The sequence below is a fragment of the Pocillopora verrucosa genome, chromosome 2 (genome assembly GCF_036669915.1).
Source record: "Pocillopora verrucosa isolate sample1 chromosome 2, ASM3666991v2, whole genome shotgun sequence".
Classification (NCBI taxonomy): Eukaryota; Metazoa; Cnidaria; class Anthozoa; order Scleractinia; family Pocilloporidae; genus Pocillopora; species Pocillopora verrucosa.
The window spans coordinates 18188910-18204689 of record NC_089313.1 but is presented as its reverse complement, the minus strand read 5'-3'; the positions used below and the strand labels follow the sequence as shown (position 1 = coordinate 18204689).

At 37.5% G+C, this 15780-nt stretch overlaps 1 protein-coding gene across 2 annotated transcripts; it reads left to right on the top strand.

The window, feature by feature from the left end:
* The first annotated feature begins 482 nt into the window (after positions 1 to 482).
* LOC131790576 (G protein-coupled receptor kinase 3-like) lies at positions 483 to 14341 on the top strand. 2 transcript variants are annotated; one of them, XM_059107793.2, is made up of 23 exons: positions 483 to 617; positions 726 to 802; positions 976 to 1049; positions 5155 to 5256; positions 5521 to 5595; positions 5717 to 5778; positions 5906 to 5957; positions 6062 to 6153; positions 6297 to 6384; positions 6487 to 6568; positions 6985 to 7037; positions 7221 to 7298; positions 7910 to 8004; positions 8322 to 8429; positions 8995 to 9061; positions 9186 to 9286; positions 9473 to 9539; positions 10088 to 10183; positions 10524 to 10599; positions 11092 to 11172; positions 11634 to 11761; positions 12108 to 12233; positions 12622 to 14341. In XM_059107793.2, the coding sequence occupies exons 1-23, from the start codon at positions 505 to 507 to the stop codon at positions 12772 to 12774; spliced, it is 2046 nt and encodes a 681-aa protein (XP_058963776.1). In that variant the 5' UTR covers positions 483 to 504; the 3' UTR covers positions 12775 to 14341. The 2 variants fall into 2 exon arrangements, with proteins under 2 accessions (XP_058963776.1, XP_058963775.1); XM_059107792.2 differs by having other exon boundaries at positions 11631 to 11761.
* Positions 14342 to 15780: the final 1439 nt, after the last annotated feature.

The window sequence follows — 15780 nt, the reverse complement described above, 5'->3', positions numbered from 1 at the left end:
TACCCGCGGTTAGTTTCCTGGGACGGTTTTAATAAAACACGATATTAGAGGCAGAAAAGAGGCGTCTAAAGCCAATATCTTAACTATAAATTATGCGTGCGTCCAATGCTAATATTGCAAAAACAAACATTTGAAGAGTGTTTCAAACCCACTCGGTTGTGTCTGCGTTATTTGTCTAGCAGGTCTCAGCGATGCGTTTAGTGGTCTCATCCTCTGAAATAAAGTTTCATTTGCAGTCCTCGTAAATAAAATAAAAAAATATGTTCCTAAAAAACAATTGGAGGAGATTAGTAAAACACATCAAAGATAACGTCTTTTAGCAACGAAGCGAAAAGGAAGCCGTAATTGACTTTTGCCCGTTCTGCCATCAAATAGGCCGCCATCATGGATGATCACGTGGGATATTATTTCTAACCAATGACATGCGAGCAAATTGTAATGAAGGGCTCGCAAATGTTCATCGCGAGACGAAATTTGCAAGATAAACCAAGCTGCCCAGCCAAGATGGCGGACTTAGAGGCGGTTTTGGCTGATGTTTCCTACCTAATGGCGATGGAAAAATCGAAATCCACGCCAGCGGCTCGTGCAAGCAAGAAAATCATCCTACCTGATCCATCGTACGTAGATTATTGCGATCGCTTTTAATTTATATCTCTTGGATTGAGTTTGTTAACCACAGGATTTAGTTTTGTTCCATCGAGAGCGTTGTTGCTTTATATTTCCAGTGTTTACCATGTAATGCACAAGTATTTGAGCGAGAGGGGAGAGGTACAGTTCGACAAAATATTCGACCAAAGGATAGGTAAGTGGTTTGGTGCCAAAACATAATGTATCGTTCAGATGCACAGTGTTTTTCTACGCGCATTCTCGAAGGAGCAGAACGTTCGATGTCGACGAACACAGCACTTCAATTCATTTAGAATATTTTTGGTTTCCCCCTATGTATCATGACCTTGTTTTATTCTTATGATCAAGGATACCTGGTTTTCAAAGAATTCTGCGAAACTCAGTGCGATGAACCAGTTCCTCAACTAGCTTTTTATGAAGATGTGAGTAACCAAGTTTTATACCTTACATCAATTTATTTATTTACCTGTATATTTTCCAAGCTCAGCACAGGAAGCTAATAGGCAGCCGTAAATTTAGTAGAATATTTCTCGAGTGGGCGGATGCTGGTTGTATAAGTTTATTAGAAAGGGAAGAGTCTGATCAAATTCAGCCCTGAATTTCTCCGGATAATCTGGCTGGACTGTGTTCAAATTAACGATAATAATCCACGACCGATTTCTACAATTCGGGAGTGTTTTGAAGAGATATACGAGCGATCTGTGAATACAGGTCGGATTTTGAACTATTTAGCTCCTCTTCCCATTGGCGAGTTCTGAACATCAGCACTATCTTGCACGAGAGAATATGCAGTATTTGTTGTTTTGAAAGGCTTGTGTTCACTTAACGTCGAAAGGAAGTGTAGATTGGCGTGGTATTGTAAGGGGCACCTAAGATTTATCCACGCGGACCACAGACTATACAAACATTCTTCCTGCTTGTACTTTGGTACTTTATTCACCGCGCAAGATTTTGCAATAAATAATGCAAACGTAGATTTTCCTCTGAGAGTGGGAACTTCAACTGTTGTTCGCCTTAGACTTATCCTTTATACCATTTGTTTTGTTACCTCGGTTGTGACCAGTTATATGTCATGTCGCGAGGAAATCACCGGTAAAATTATCGCTCGAATGGCAACATTTACCACAAACGAGGGGGCTTAAATTTTACGATCTGTAATTAGAGTAGTGTTACAATCGGGGAAGATATACAATTCCTAAAATCGTAGTAACATCGAATTGAATTTAAACTTGTTTTGCTTTTCTGAGTAAATAGCTTTGACATCGACACCTAACACGTTTGGCTCAATTGTTGCATATTGAAACTCGACTCTCGGTATCATCTTTTGACAAAAGACCGTTACAATCGTTTTCTACTCGCAATTCGAATGAGAGATCAAAGCAATGTTAGATGATGGATCGTGCGTCGATTCAAAATTAGCACACCTCTCCATTTACTTGCTTGAATTTATTCATGTAAACACCATACTGCTGGAAAATCATCAATCGACTGCAGTCTTATTTCTGTTATGGTTATGGGTGCGAATGGGTTTTTTTCCTCTTTCGTGGTGATCATACATAATTTTTACGGTGTTTTTTTCGTACCTTGTGTCGAAATATAGGAAACAGAGAAAAAAATTTTTTGAGAAAAATTATGTCTTTGTTGCGATTCCCTGTCGTGCTGGCCATCGCATGATTCAAGATAAATATGGAATATCTTCCACGGAGTCGCGGCATAAGATACTGCAGTACAATTATATTGATAGTAGTTTAACTCATGTAGTTTAGGGAGATCACCCTTAAATATTGATCTAACAAGGCCCCATGAAATTTCATGATTTTGGTTAGATACTTTCATCGAAATTTTGAACCATCAAAGTCAGGCTTTCTTTAGTGAATTATTTATGAATGTATGGCACACAGTGGTCTTGAATTAGAATTAGATGTCTCGCATTTAGATGCAGTTGAAATTTTTCCCCTCGTACTGTAAAGATAGATGGATGGAATACCTCTTTGGTTAAATTCATTAACAAAAGTGACACTTGCAATTTTGACAATAGGTTTTTTTTACCAAAATTTCTTAGTTATTTCCTAATAGTTTGTAAATTCAGTATTGTGAAATTTTGCTTTGAAAAAGATTTAATGCAGGAGGTATTGAAAATATGTTCATGTATTTTATGTTGCTTGGTTATTTGAAGTGCATGTCATTTGGTACTTTTCTTGTAATTTCAAAGTGTTTTTGTTTACCCCTGGTTTAAAACTCTTCTCAAACAGGTGATCAAGTTTTATTTAATTTTTTCTTTCGTGAGCATGTTTTGTAGACAACATTGGTTAAAATTTCACACTTTTATCATGCTTGGTGTAAAATTAAGATTGTGAAAGCTGATTTACCCATTAACTTTTAGAGCCAACTGTAATCATAGATATTATTCATGATATTAAAATTGGCACAATTTGTCATAATGCAAGTCAAGTTTTTCAAAATTATTCAATCAGGTGCAGATAAACTATTTGCATATGTTCTGAATAAATGAGGGCTGCCTGAATATTGAACCAGCCTTGTTTGATTAAGGCTAATGCAATTGTACTTCATTTTAGAAAAGCCTATCTGTTTGTCCTCAGCACTTCTTGATCTTTAACATCTACCCTTTTTTAAATCAGGAATCATACAGTTACCTTTTGCCAACTTGCTTAATTATCATGTATTCCCTATGAAATTTGACATTTGATCATCTTAAGAATCCTTGTTTTGTAAAATCACCGACACAGTGACATTACAACAATAAATTTGAGACTGCAACAATATTATGCTGAACAAAATGTCATTGAGAGCTTTGAACTGGTTTTGAGAAATAGTAGCAGATTGTAATCATCGAGTGTTAATTATGAATGACACTCTTTGATTAAATGTTTAGTCTTGAACCAAGATGAGATGTCTATCCTCTCAAAAATAACCAGATGTTAATCCAAACAAAATTTCCACAACATGCAAAGAAATACTTTCATGTAAGAAATACTTTTCTTAGAATAAGCAGTCTGCCTATGATTCTTAAGTGCACTAGTTGAGTATCAAAATTGCTCAGTGCTATATATTTGCTGTAGCTGGCCTTGCAAAATAAAAACACTGGCCTGAAGAAAGGTAAATTGTTCAGCAACATGCATGATGTTTTTCACCTTTTTATTCACATCTGTTTTTCCAACCTCTTCTCTTGGTCAAGTTTTCTTTTTGTGTTCCTATAAACAAGATGACTACAAAAGTTATTTACTTTATTCAGCTACAGTATCAGTTGATGATTTTGGTTGTACATGTGCATTAGAAATGCTGCAGAAATGTTTTCCTTAATATTTATAACTATGATATTCCTCTGGTTCACTGCCTTGTCAAGGTTACAGTGCAAGTAGTTTTCTTGCTTGTTAAGATTAACATTTTGTGATCTTTTTGCTCTAACTCTCTCTTGCTCTTCTCAGTCAATTAATTCATTTTGGATCGGAGATGTTGTTTGATGATGATTGTTGAACCTTGTAACTTTATGATGAGTTAAATGGATTTAATGAAGTAGTCTGTGGTTGATTTAACCAAACAGATAAGGTAGTAGTAATAACCTTATGGTTTAATGCAATGGGCTCAGAGTGGAAAGGTCCAGCACTGGTGTAACCCGTCATTTCATGTTTTGGGGTAGGTTACCAAGCTTGCACACTCCCTCACTATGTTTGGGAAAATGATATAATATATAATGCAGGGGGGGGGGGGGGACTAGCATCCTGATAAAAGTGTTTCTTTGAGTCATACAATAGAATTATAGAGCTGATGGGCAGCCAATGCATTAACGACATGTAGCCAACATTCTTTGTAAAATAGAGAATTTGCATTTTAGCCAGCATTCCTGAAATAGCTTGAGGAAAAGTTCCTCTATGCATATGCTGCTACATTTTTGGAGACAGCTGCATTGTACACCATTTGCACAACAGTGAAGTTCCTTTCCGTACACTGTACTTTGAGACAATTTTCAATGGCTGGAGCAGAGAATTATGAGCTTGTGCTGATGATCCTTGAATAAAATTTAACAATAAAATTCTATGTTGTCACATCACAGATCACAGAAAACATCATGAAGTGGAAAAAACATTTATCAAGTTTTTGTTCCTACTACATTTCGATGTCCTCAAATTAATTAGAGTTATAAACAACTGATTTTCTAGTACATCAGGTTAATTTATTTAACAACCTCACACCAAGTGAAGTTGACATACAGCTTTAGGTTGATTGGGAAGCCTGAATCCTATACTTGAGTATAATCTTTCGTTCTGTTTTATTTCATTTGTTAATACTATTCAAATTATTTATGGAGTACAATTGAGTTGAAAAAAAAAACTGGAATAAAAAAAGGTTAAGATATTTGTATTCAATACTTAAGAAATGTAATACCTTTGAGAAACTTAACATGGTGTATGATTTGTACATCATAAAAACACCCCAAAGTTAGGTGGTAAATGGAAATGGGAAAGTGGTGGAAACCAAAAAAAATTAAACTTCTCTAAATCAATGCAGATTAGAGAGTATGAAAAACTCCAATTCCAAGAGGACAGACTGAAGATGGCTCGAGAAATATTTGACAAGTACATAATGATTGAGCTCCTTGCCTGTTCTCATGTAAGTATTTTTACACCACCCAGATTAAGCAGTTTTACTGTACATAACATCTTCTTGTATGTATTACAAACAATAACAGTTAGGGTACCATTGTTGTTGTCATTTTATCATTTCATTATATTTTCATTATCATTATTGATACTGTTATCACTATCACACCTTTTTTTTTTTTTTTTGCTTAAGGGCATGGTAATCATCCTTCTTTGTTGGAAAAAAATGTCAAAATAATAGTGAAGAACATGTTTTAAATATATTTTTTTGCAGTCTTTCTCTACAAGTGCTCTGGACCAAGTGCAGAGTTCAATAACAAAAAAAGAACTTCCATCTACGCTGTTTGAGGTAAGACTGTGTACACTGTACTATATCCTCATAATTGATTAGTTATTATTGTCTCTATTGCTCTCCTATTAAGTTAAAATGCAATTATTGGTGATGTAATATGTTACTTTATTTACTCCAGCCATACATGTTGGAAATCAGAAACAGCTTAAGAGGGTCAATCTTCCAGAAGTTCTTGAAAAGGTAAGTCCTCCATAAACTTCACCTTTAGGAGCAAATATCATGGCTGTTATGTTATGTTGGCTAATACCTCTCTTTTCTCATTACTTGCTATCTTTGATTCAGTAATTCTTTAATTCTTTGTTAACAGCGATAGATATGTCAGATTTTGTCAGTGGAAAAATGTGGAGCTTAATATTAACGTGAGTATATATCTAAATTACAGTGTACTTTGAGGGATTTTAATGATATTATTTTAGGCAGGGGCCTCGTAGTGAGCAATTTTTCTTTCTCTTTCTCTTCACAGCTAACCATGAATGACTTTAGTGTACATAGAATTATTGGTCGTGGTGGGTTTGGAGAGGTTTATGGATGCCGAAAAGCTGACACTGGAAAAATGTAAGAGTGAACTATGTAATTTTGTGTGGGGAGTTTTCCATTTCAAAAAGACATTTGTCAAATTTGATTCTTTAAAATGAACTGGTCATGATAAGTTGGAAAGACTAAGTATGAAAATATTTTTAATATTCTCTCTGTGATAGGTATGCCATGAAATGCCTTGACAAGAAGAGAATCAAACTGAAACAGGGAGAAACATTGGCACTGAATGAAAGAATTATGTTGTCCATGGTGAGTAGAGCTTCTGTTTTTTCTACATGTGAAAAGCAATTATTAAAAAATTAAAACTTAAGTTGAAATGACTGTTTTTTGTTCTTATGAACTACTTTACAGGTGAATAATCCATTCATTGTGTGTATGACATATGCCTTCCAAACTCCAGACAAACTTTGTTTTGTTTTGGACTTAATGAATGGTAGGTAAAGATGAGTTATATTGACATTCCAAATAGTAATTAGCATTTTCGTTTTGAGTTTACTGTTGAGTGCATCTAACCATGAGTGCTAACAATTCATTCAAACAATTCACTTCCAGTATTGACATATGAGTTATTTCTTCGAAAATCATCTGTACAATATTAACTAGAAAAGTGATGAGAAGATACAATTGTATAAACAAGGGGTTATTGTTTGATTTAACACCCGATACTGACAGCCAAGGCTATGCCAAATGTATTGAGTACAATGAGGAGTGTTGATGTTGATGTTGATATCTTTGGTGTAAAAGGGTCAAAATGATTAGGTTAATTTTAAAAGATATGCAAGACACCTTAAAAGTATTATGTAAAGACAGTGCTTACTTTGTACCAATCGACTTTGGCCCATCTTCTAGGTGGTGATTTGCATTATCATTTGTCCCAACATGGTGTCTTCAGTGAAGATGATGTAAGTTAATGAAGCAATTGGTAAAAGCTAATCAGTGAAATTAGCTTTTAAAGTAGACTATTTCAGGGTTCATTTGCTTGAATGAACTGAGGAGGCTGTTTGTTTTTCACAGAAATTAATGTATGAATCAGAAATGTTGCTTAACTTGCGCTTACAGTTTTTTCCCTACATGTTTTATTTCAGGTACGATTCTATGCTTCAGAAATAATTCTGGGATTGGAGCATATGCACGATAGAAAAATTTGCTATAGAGATTTAAAGGTAACAGGCGCTGAAAAATGCATTTGATAAACTATGTTGTTCCTCAGTTTTCTATTTTGGGACAGCGGAGAATTCTTTCAATCATTTATTTTAGCCAACAGCGACAGAGAGGGAGAAAAAACATCGTAGCGTTTGTAGATTCGCAGTACGAGTTGATGAATTTCTTACGAAGCTGCTCAGAAAATTCTGTGCTATTTGAAGCAACAAAATTGCAATCACGGTGTATGAAATGAAGACATTGCGAGGCACTTACATGTGCACAAGTGGGCTTCAGTCGTGTTTCGTTCGTTAATTCGAGCATTCCTTCATTAATCAAGAATTTTAGCTTCATTCTCCATTGTCTTTTCCTTCAAAAGTATTTTCGCAAATTTGATGTGTTTGCTTTTGATGGCATACAGGCTACCACGTGACCAATTTACAGTAGTCATTGGAAACATTGGCGGGAAAATCTTCGCGGTCAGCAAACTCTTTCCCAGGCTACCTCTTTTTGCGACAGGGTGTCTAATGCCTGGGAGAAATCTGTTTTGTACGTCGTCCCATATTGATATTCTTTGTACTCGCTTTTTTGAGTAAAGATTTGATCTAATCAGTTACCTTGATCAATATTTCAGCCCGCAAATATTCTGCTAGACGAACATGGTCACGTGAGAATATCAGATCTTGGCCTTGCCTGTGATTTCTCAAAGAAGAAGCCACATGCCAGTGTGTAAGTGATCTGCAAATTTATAGTCCACGAAAGGTTGGATGCCTTTTGTGGTAGATTTTCGTTCTTGGGTGTTAGCTTTCAGAAACTGTTATCTTGGATTTCTTGTTAATTGAGAGTCGAAAGTAAACTAGGAAAGCGTTGGATTCGCTTCCCTTTGCTTTGTAACTCGGGTTACCTTCCCAATCACTCACACTTGAAGCCAAACCAAGTCTAGTTTCTTTGATCGTGTTTCCCGTGCTTAGGCAATGTGCTTGTGTTTACTTTGAATTCCCATTAGCCATTCTTGATTTTTCTCTCTCCTTTCTTTTGGTCTCTAGGGGAACCCACGGCTACATGGCGCCTGAAGTTTTAAAGAAGGGTGAAGCATACGACTCTTGTGCCGACTGGTTTTCTCTCGGCTGTATGCTTTTCAAATTGCTTGTTGGGTAGGTACATCGTTAAATTGCATGTGGTTGTATTTGGTTGAAATTCGTGTTTCATGGCTGCATGTCGGCGTTCGCTTGCGTAGCGTGTACTGATTTTGAGAAAGTTTCCAGCGGTAGAGGAGCGGAAACAAGCTGTAAGATGAAAGTGAAAATAGCCCGTCATCTCTCAAGTTTGCACCTCCCTTATTTTTGCCATGTGCAAGACCACGTGCTATGCTTGCTGCGTCTGCGCTAGGTTAAGTTCAGGAACGAAAAAGCAGTGGCAAATTAAGAGGACGGGTGTTGGGACTCCCTCTTTCGTTTTTAAAGCAAGACGGGGAGCAGGGTAACCGAGATACTAAATTCAACAAATGACTATCAACAAATGACTATCAACAAATGACTATCAAGATCGACCTTGTCCCCTTCCCGAGACGTAATGAACCGCCTCGCCACCCATGTTTCTTTCTTTACATGTCATCACGGAAAAATTTTGGGTGATTTAACTTTTATGCTTCTACTCACAAAGAATATGCTGTTGTAATTTGTTTAAAACACTAATACCTTTTTTGCCATCGGTTTGCAGGCATAGTCCATTCAGACAGCACAAAACAAAAGACAAGCACGAGATCGATAGATTAACGTTAACTTACGTAAGTATGATTAAAAACGGAGTCTTCTTATTAAGGGAGACTTTGAGGCCTCTTGGAAATTGTAAGATGCTTCTATAGACGTTCGTGTATGGCTAGGCTTACATCATCATAATCCGTCTTGTAGGACGTAGAATATCCAGAAACGTTTTCTGAAGAAATGAAGTCACTACTCGCCGGTCTCCTCAACAGAGATGTCCCCAGCAGACTTGGGTGCAGAGGCTCAGGGTAAGTTTGCCTTTTAGTTTTTTTACTCTTTTGAGTCTAAGAAACCGATATCGCTCAATCTTCGAAAAAGCATTGAACGAGTGTTAAGGAGTAAGAAAAATTTGGTCCCTCGAAAACCGAAAACCCCAAAAAGGGAACGACACTAAAAAACTAAATGGAAAATGAAAATTGCTTTTTCTTCCATAGGGCTACAGAAGTGAGACAACACGAGTTTTTCAAAAGTAATGATTGGAAATTAGTTGAACTCTTAAAGGTAAGAGGCCTTGTCTCGAACACAAATACTTGGTGTACGCTTGCGCGCACGAACTGTCAGCGGTTACTCCGCGTAATATTCTTTGAATACGGTTACTAATGAAGATACAAATTGATGTTTGTGAGCAGTGGTAGTTTGAGGAACCGTTTACAATTTGTTTGTTGTAAGTTATTGATAAAAGCCGTTGCATGTTATCTTAAAAAATGGACGCTCTTGAGCTCTTTGAAATGCACTTCTTGATGCTGAAATCTTCCTTTTTGTTCTTGATCATACGGGGTACTTCTAATCGTTGCTAAGTTTCGTGGATAATCTCCAATTTTCGATTGATGAAACTGTCTCAATGGTGTTGTATGTGCCGATTGATCATTTTACTGGTCTAGTCTTTCAGAAGTTGAAATAAGGTTACACTTTTATTATACGCCTTGTCCATGGTTTTTGAAAATTTAAAGGCTGCAATGCCCAGATCGCTGAGGTAAATACATGATGACAGATTTTATTGATCGTTGTTTATCTTCTTTGTTTATTTGTTTGTTTACTCGTCTGTGCAGTATCCACCGCCACTTGTGCCTCCAAGAGGCGAAGTGAATGCCGCTGACGCATTTGATATCGGCTCATTCGATGAAGATGACGTCAAAGGGATCAAGGTAAGCACAGTGTATAGTAAAGCAGCATGTGCCTTCAAGATCACGAGCTGTGCAGGCTATGTGCACAAGGATTAAATGGAGGAATGCTTACGGGTCTACTTGATTACTGGTCTAATTTTGTTTTTGTTTCTTATTCTTTGTTTTAACCATGTCCAATACTTTAAGATGAAAACTCGATTCAGACACCCGTAAACGACAAATGTATTTAGCAATACCTTTCCATTTTGGCCAAGTAATTGGGTAATCCGTTCAAATAAAAGTAATCCCAACCAAAGAAAATATCTCCAATTTTGACATTGTTTTTAATGTAACAGGTTAATTTATAAACATTGCTTTTTAGATGACAGATCAAGATCAAGAGATTTATAAAGACTTTAACTTAACCGTGTCAGAGAGATGGCAGCAAGAAATAGCTGGTAAGGGAAGTCATATGCAACAATGTTCGGAGAAATTGCATTTTGACTTCTACCTATGGCTAATCCTGGAAAAAGCCTCTTGATGTAACGATCAAGCTATTGGGTCATCGTCTATACGATAGAGAATGCACTTGCCCCTAATAAAATAGAATTTGGTTCTATCAAATGAGTTGATAATGTAAATTGGTTACTGTAAAGAGTTTCCAAAGCGGAGTTTTCTAAACCAAATCATCTTGGAGTACCCCCTCCCCCCACCACCGAGGCAGTACCACAGAAAAATTACCTCCTTTATTCCCCAGTGAAGTCGTCACAAACGACGCAGATTTGAAGAAAAGAACCAAAGTACATATGCAGATTTGTTTCTGTAATAGTTCGTTGTTAAGCGTCTTGTTTTCTCGTGATATCTCCAGTTTGATATGCATGTGCTTGTGGTGTTTTGTGTGCTTATTACTTGGGGCTTTGTTTTTTTTAACCTTTATCGTGTATTTGTAGAAACTGTATTCAAAGTTGTCAACGAAGAACATGATAAGTTAGAAGCCAAAAAGAAAGCGAAACATCAAAATTCCATAACGGGTGAGTGAAAGTATTCGATAAGTGTCAGTAGCACTAAAGGAACACCGGGCCAAAGGTCCGTTACTTTTCTAAGCTCGAAAAATACCGACCTCACAAATTTCTTGAATGGAGGCTTTAAATTGCCTTCTGGTGATACAATGTTCTGTAAGTAAATTTCAACTTACTTTCTTAGTGATACGTATGTTGATTTTCCTGCTATCAGTCAATATTCATCAAGCAATTTCCAGCTTATTTTCGAAGGTAATCCCATATTGCATCGGTTTTTCCTCATATATATATACGATTGGTCTTGGAAACTCGGGTAAACCTTTCAACCAATCAGATGCAAAACCAACCCAATTGCCAGTCGTTCAGTTGGATTTTCCTGACCCACTTGAGGCCCTGAGAATGCATGTGTTCTTTGTCGTACGGCACTCAGAAAGCGCTCAATTCTCATTAAAATCCGTTCATTGTTATAGTAGCAGAGGATGGAGACCGTTTGTTGGAAGGCTACCTTTACAAGTTGGGAGGCACACTCATGAGTAATTGGCCAAGAAAGTACTTTCATCTCTTCCCCAATCGACTGGAGTGGCGAGGCGAGCAAGCTGGGGTAAGCGAGAGTATTTTTTGCAATTTGATTCACCAGGAAATGTAACGAGTTTCAGAGGGCACATCGCTTGGTCTTACCATTTAATCAAATCAAGTGGGGGCATCTTTAAAATAATTGTTTCAAAGGGTTTTGGAATTTTTTCGTCAGTCGGTATCAAAGATTTCTTCCCTTGAATGAAGCTCAAAATGTGCTGCCCAGCTGACCAAAAGCCCTTTCCCTTCCCTCGCTTTTGGTACGTTTGGTTTGCACGGGCTGCCGAGACTCAGATGCTCTTCATTACTTAGTCTTACGTTGATAGAAATTTCTTCGAGGTTATTGGTGTTAATGGTGTTCTTTCTTTGTGCAGCAAATGCCGAGTCTTTTGTGTATGGAGAATATAACGGGAGTGGAAGAGACGCACGTCAAAGGTTTTAAATGCATAAAAATCAGCACTAACATCCGGGATAACAGGGACCATATTCTCAGAGCAGAGGTGAGTCGAGGCGCGGCTTCTGTAGTGCAGTTCATTATTGTGCTGTCAGTTAACTGGTACCTCAGTAACTACTATATGTTTCGGGCCCTGAAAGTTGTGTTACGTGCACATGTCGTATTAATTGAAATTTAGTCAATTTTTGTAAATAGATTAAAAGAGATGGTAAGTTTGAGCCCGGTAAAGAAATAAAAAAGGATTTTTTTCGTCTTGTCACGTCGTTGGACAAAGAAAAAATTCGGAGTTCCCCTTGAGGAATCGAACCTCAGACCTTCGCTCGTGACAAGACGGAAAACATCTCTAAGTCAATCTTGTTGGTACCCTTTCCCTCCTGGTAACCGTTGTTACTTAATGAAATTAAAAATTCATTCTAGAATGTTTCATCTTTCAGACCGAGACTGAATTTCAAGAATGGATGAAAGAGATCAAACAGTCATTCCAGCAAGCGCAAGTCATGATGCGCGCAGGCGCCAAAATTATGAGCTCTGGTCATCGCTACATCACGCAATACAGCAAAGAAGAAAACGGCCCTGTGTCGCCGTGAACTGCCCATTCTCACGCAAATCACTCGAACATGTATATACACAGATACAGAGAAGTCAAACTTGATCAAGCCTTTAATGCTACACACGGTAAAACGTGACGCAGTAGATAGGCTTTGTAATGATCGGTGCAACAGTTGTCCATTGTGTACATGGCCTGTCTGCGAGTCAGGAGCGCTAAGCGTGTATGATACGCAGATTGCGCATTACAGTAGGGGACTGGGAAGAGAATTGTTTGGGATCATTAAGAATCGAGTATAGAAGATTTTATTAGTAGTTTTAGGTCTGTTATAAAGCTGCCCACGAAGTTGCAAATTATTCATCAGTCATTTTATTCATTTTACTTTCGTCTTTATCGATTCTGTCAAGTACCGACAGCGTACGAGACCCCTTCGTGCAGCGACAACTAGAAAGAAAATTATGATGTCCATAGGTTTATTATGAAATTTCTTCAACTTTTTCACTTGTACAAATTCGAAAGTAATAATTAACTTAAAACATTAACGGATTTCTGCCAGCTTCATCTCTGAATGTAGATGTGTTGTAGATGGCCTTTCGCTGAAGGAGAGTGATGCAATTAGACGTAATAATGCTATATACAAAACAGAACTTTGGAACATTTACATCGAACTGACACAGCGGCAAATTTTCAACCATATCAACGTGATCGGACGGAAAAAGGGTAATGTTTCTTGTCGACGCTGTATGTATTTATTTGCAAGACAATATAATTGTAGCGCTGTCTAAAGATGGCCCTGAAAGTTTGTCTTCGCCCTTGTATATGATTTGTATTCTCGAGAAAGCTTCACATAACTTCCACGAACTTTTTAGATCGCTAGTACTTCTGTAGAGGTGAACTTATATCAAGGTTTCTTTTCAATTATTAGTCAGCCGGCAAAGTACCTCCGTGATCAGTTGGAAATTGGAAATTAGTATCTACCCTGGTCTAACCAATTAAGCTGAGAGTAGGAGGGGAGTGAGGAGTTTGATCATGTTCATAAGCTTTGATCAAAAGCCAAATTCTCCTAGCTTCCTTCAGATAATGATACAAAAAAAAAAGTGAGGGGAATTTAGTTTTGTTCTTATAAAAGACGATTCAGAGGTGGTAGAATTAACAATTTAATTCCAAATGGAAATTGAATGATCGGCGAGAACATTGAAGAACGAAAGAGTTAACCCGAAAAGATTAAATAAAAGATAGAAGTTGCCTAAAGTATTACATTCTATAAACTTAAAAATTAATCTTCCTCCGAGAGCCAATTTTAGAGACTACAAATAAGAAACAGTTGTGTTGATCTATAGGCTTTTTATATTTCTTTTGCCGGATAACGTTAAGTAAATTTCCTGTCTCTTTTAAATACTAGGGACTTTGCGACTTAAACTCAATTAACACAAATGGGCCATAGTATGTTAGAGAGTCTCGGGGCCTGTGACGATTGTGGTCGCTGGTTGTGTGGTCTTCAAATAGGTAAAAAGTATCATACTCGTTGTAAAAGTAACCCTGAGAAATTAAACCTCATGGTTTGCCTTCTTTGAAAAAGTAGAGTAAAATAAAGGAGTTTTTATGTGCGCTGTTGCAGCGTGATGCTGGACAATAACATCTTCATGCGAAATAGGGACCAAACGTCTATTTATCAGTAATAATCGTGATTCTTACATGCAAGAAATATCACGGATTGATTGTTAACAGATGGGAATTTCAAGGCAACATAAGTCAAATTGTGGGAGAGGTAGCGGTCTGTATGATAAGGAATATGACTCCGACCCCTTGCGTAAACAGCCCTTTTTGTTTTCTGAATTTGAATTTAAATTGTCTCGGCTTTAACCATATGTGGCCTTTGGAAACTTTGGAGAAAACTCAGCGGAGTGAATAGGCATTACTCTTATTCAGAAGGTGGTACATACGATGGGAAGGAATGCTCTAACCTCGCAGACCATCCCTTTCTCTGTGAAGCACGTCTCATAATTACCCATGCCCACCTTCTTAATTTTTAAAGTCGACTCTCGTCACAGCGGACACTGGAATTGCTAGTTTGAACATCCATACGAATGGAGGGTGATAAAGATGTCCCTGTATCAGTTACAACGAAAAATGCCACTCACTTTTGCTTGCAAACATGGTTATGCAGTATGGGTTGAAATTAGTACAAATGTGGCCCTCAAATGTCAACACGAATTAATCACGTGACATGTCCGTTAGTCTGAAGAAGGAAAAATAAAAAGTCCGTAATTCCCGTGATTCAGAAGGGGCGCGGATCGGTGCAGCTTGCAGCCGCGTTTTGGCGCGAAATCTACGACGTAGGTGGCAACACGTAACAGAGACAAACACACCGAGAAACTCCAGCTTCATACACAAGGCTTAAAAAAAATCCTGAGAGGAAATTCAGCTCTCTTCAAGAAGGCGGTTCAAATATATGTTGATTGCTTTTGAGGTTGCGGCGAAGAGACGAGAAAGTTCAGTGTTTCGACTCAATCAGCGAGCAAGCGCGCGATATACGGATTGAGGCATAAAAACGTGGCCACACTTATTCGCTGGACTTCTAGGCAGACGTTGCGGAACGGAAGGCAAAAAGTGAGGAACATTTTCGAAAACATATAACAGGAGTGAGAAGCAGATTAGGTAAGAATAGAAAAAATTGTTTGTCTTTAATATGCCTTTAAAATTGAGTTGCACCTTGATTTGTCAATACGTATCAAATTTTACAAAGCATGTAATTACGTGCATCGCTGAAACTTCGGTAAAGGGGTTAGCAACACTAGTAAAAATCTTAAATTCCGAAAATTATGAAATATAATCGCAAGATACCTACCAAAGTATCTGCATACTTGCATATTTCACCCATTTATAGAGTAATTTAAAATTGCTGAGCTTCGATGAATAGTTTGCTAAACATAACCCTGTCCTGCCCTTGCCTTTGTTAGTTATCTCTTTATTCTTTGGGTTTCGGAGAAGTGGAAACCCATCACAGTAAACAAGAAAGGATATTTACGTCAAAGAAACCACTTTG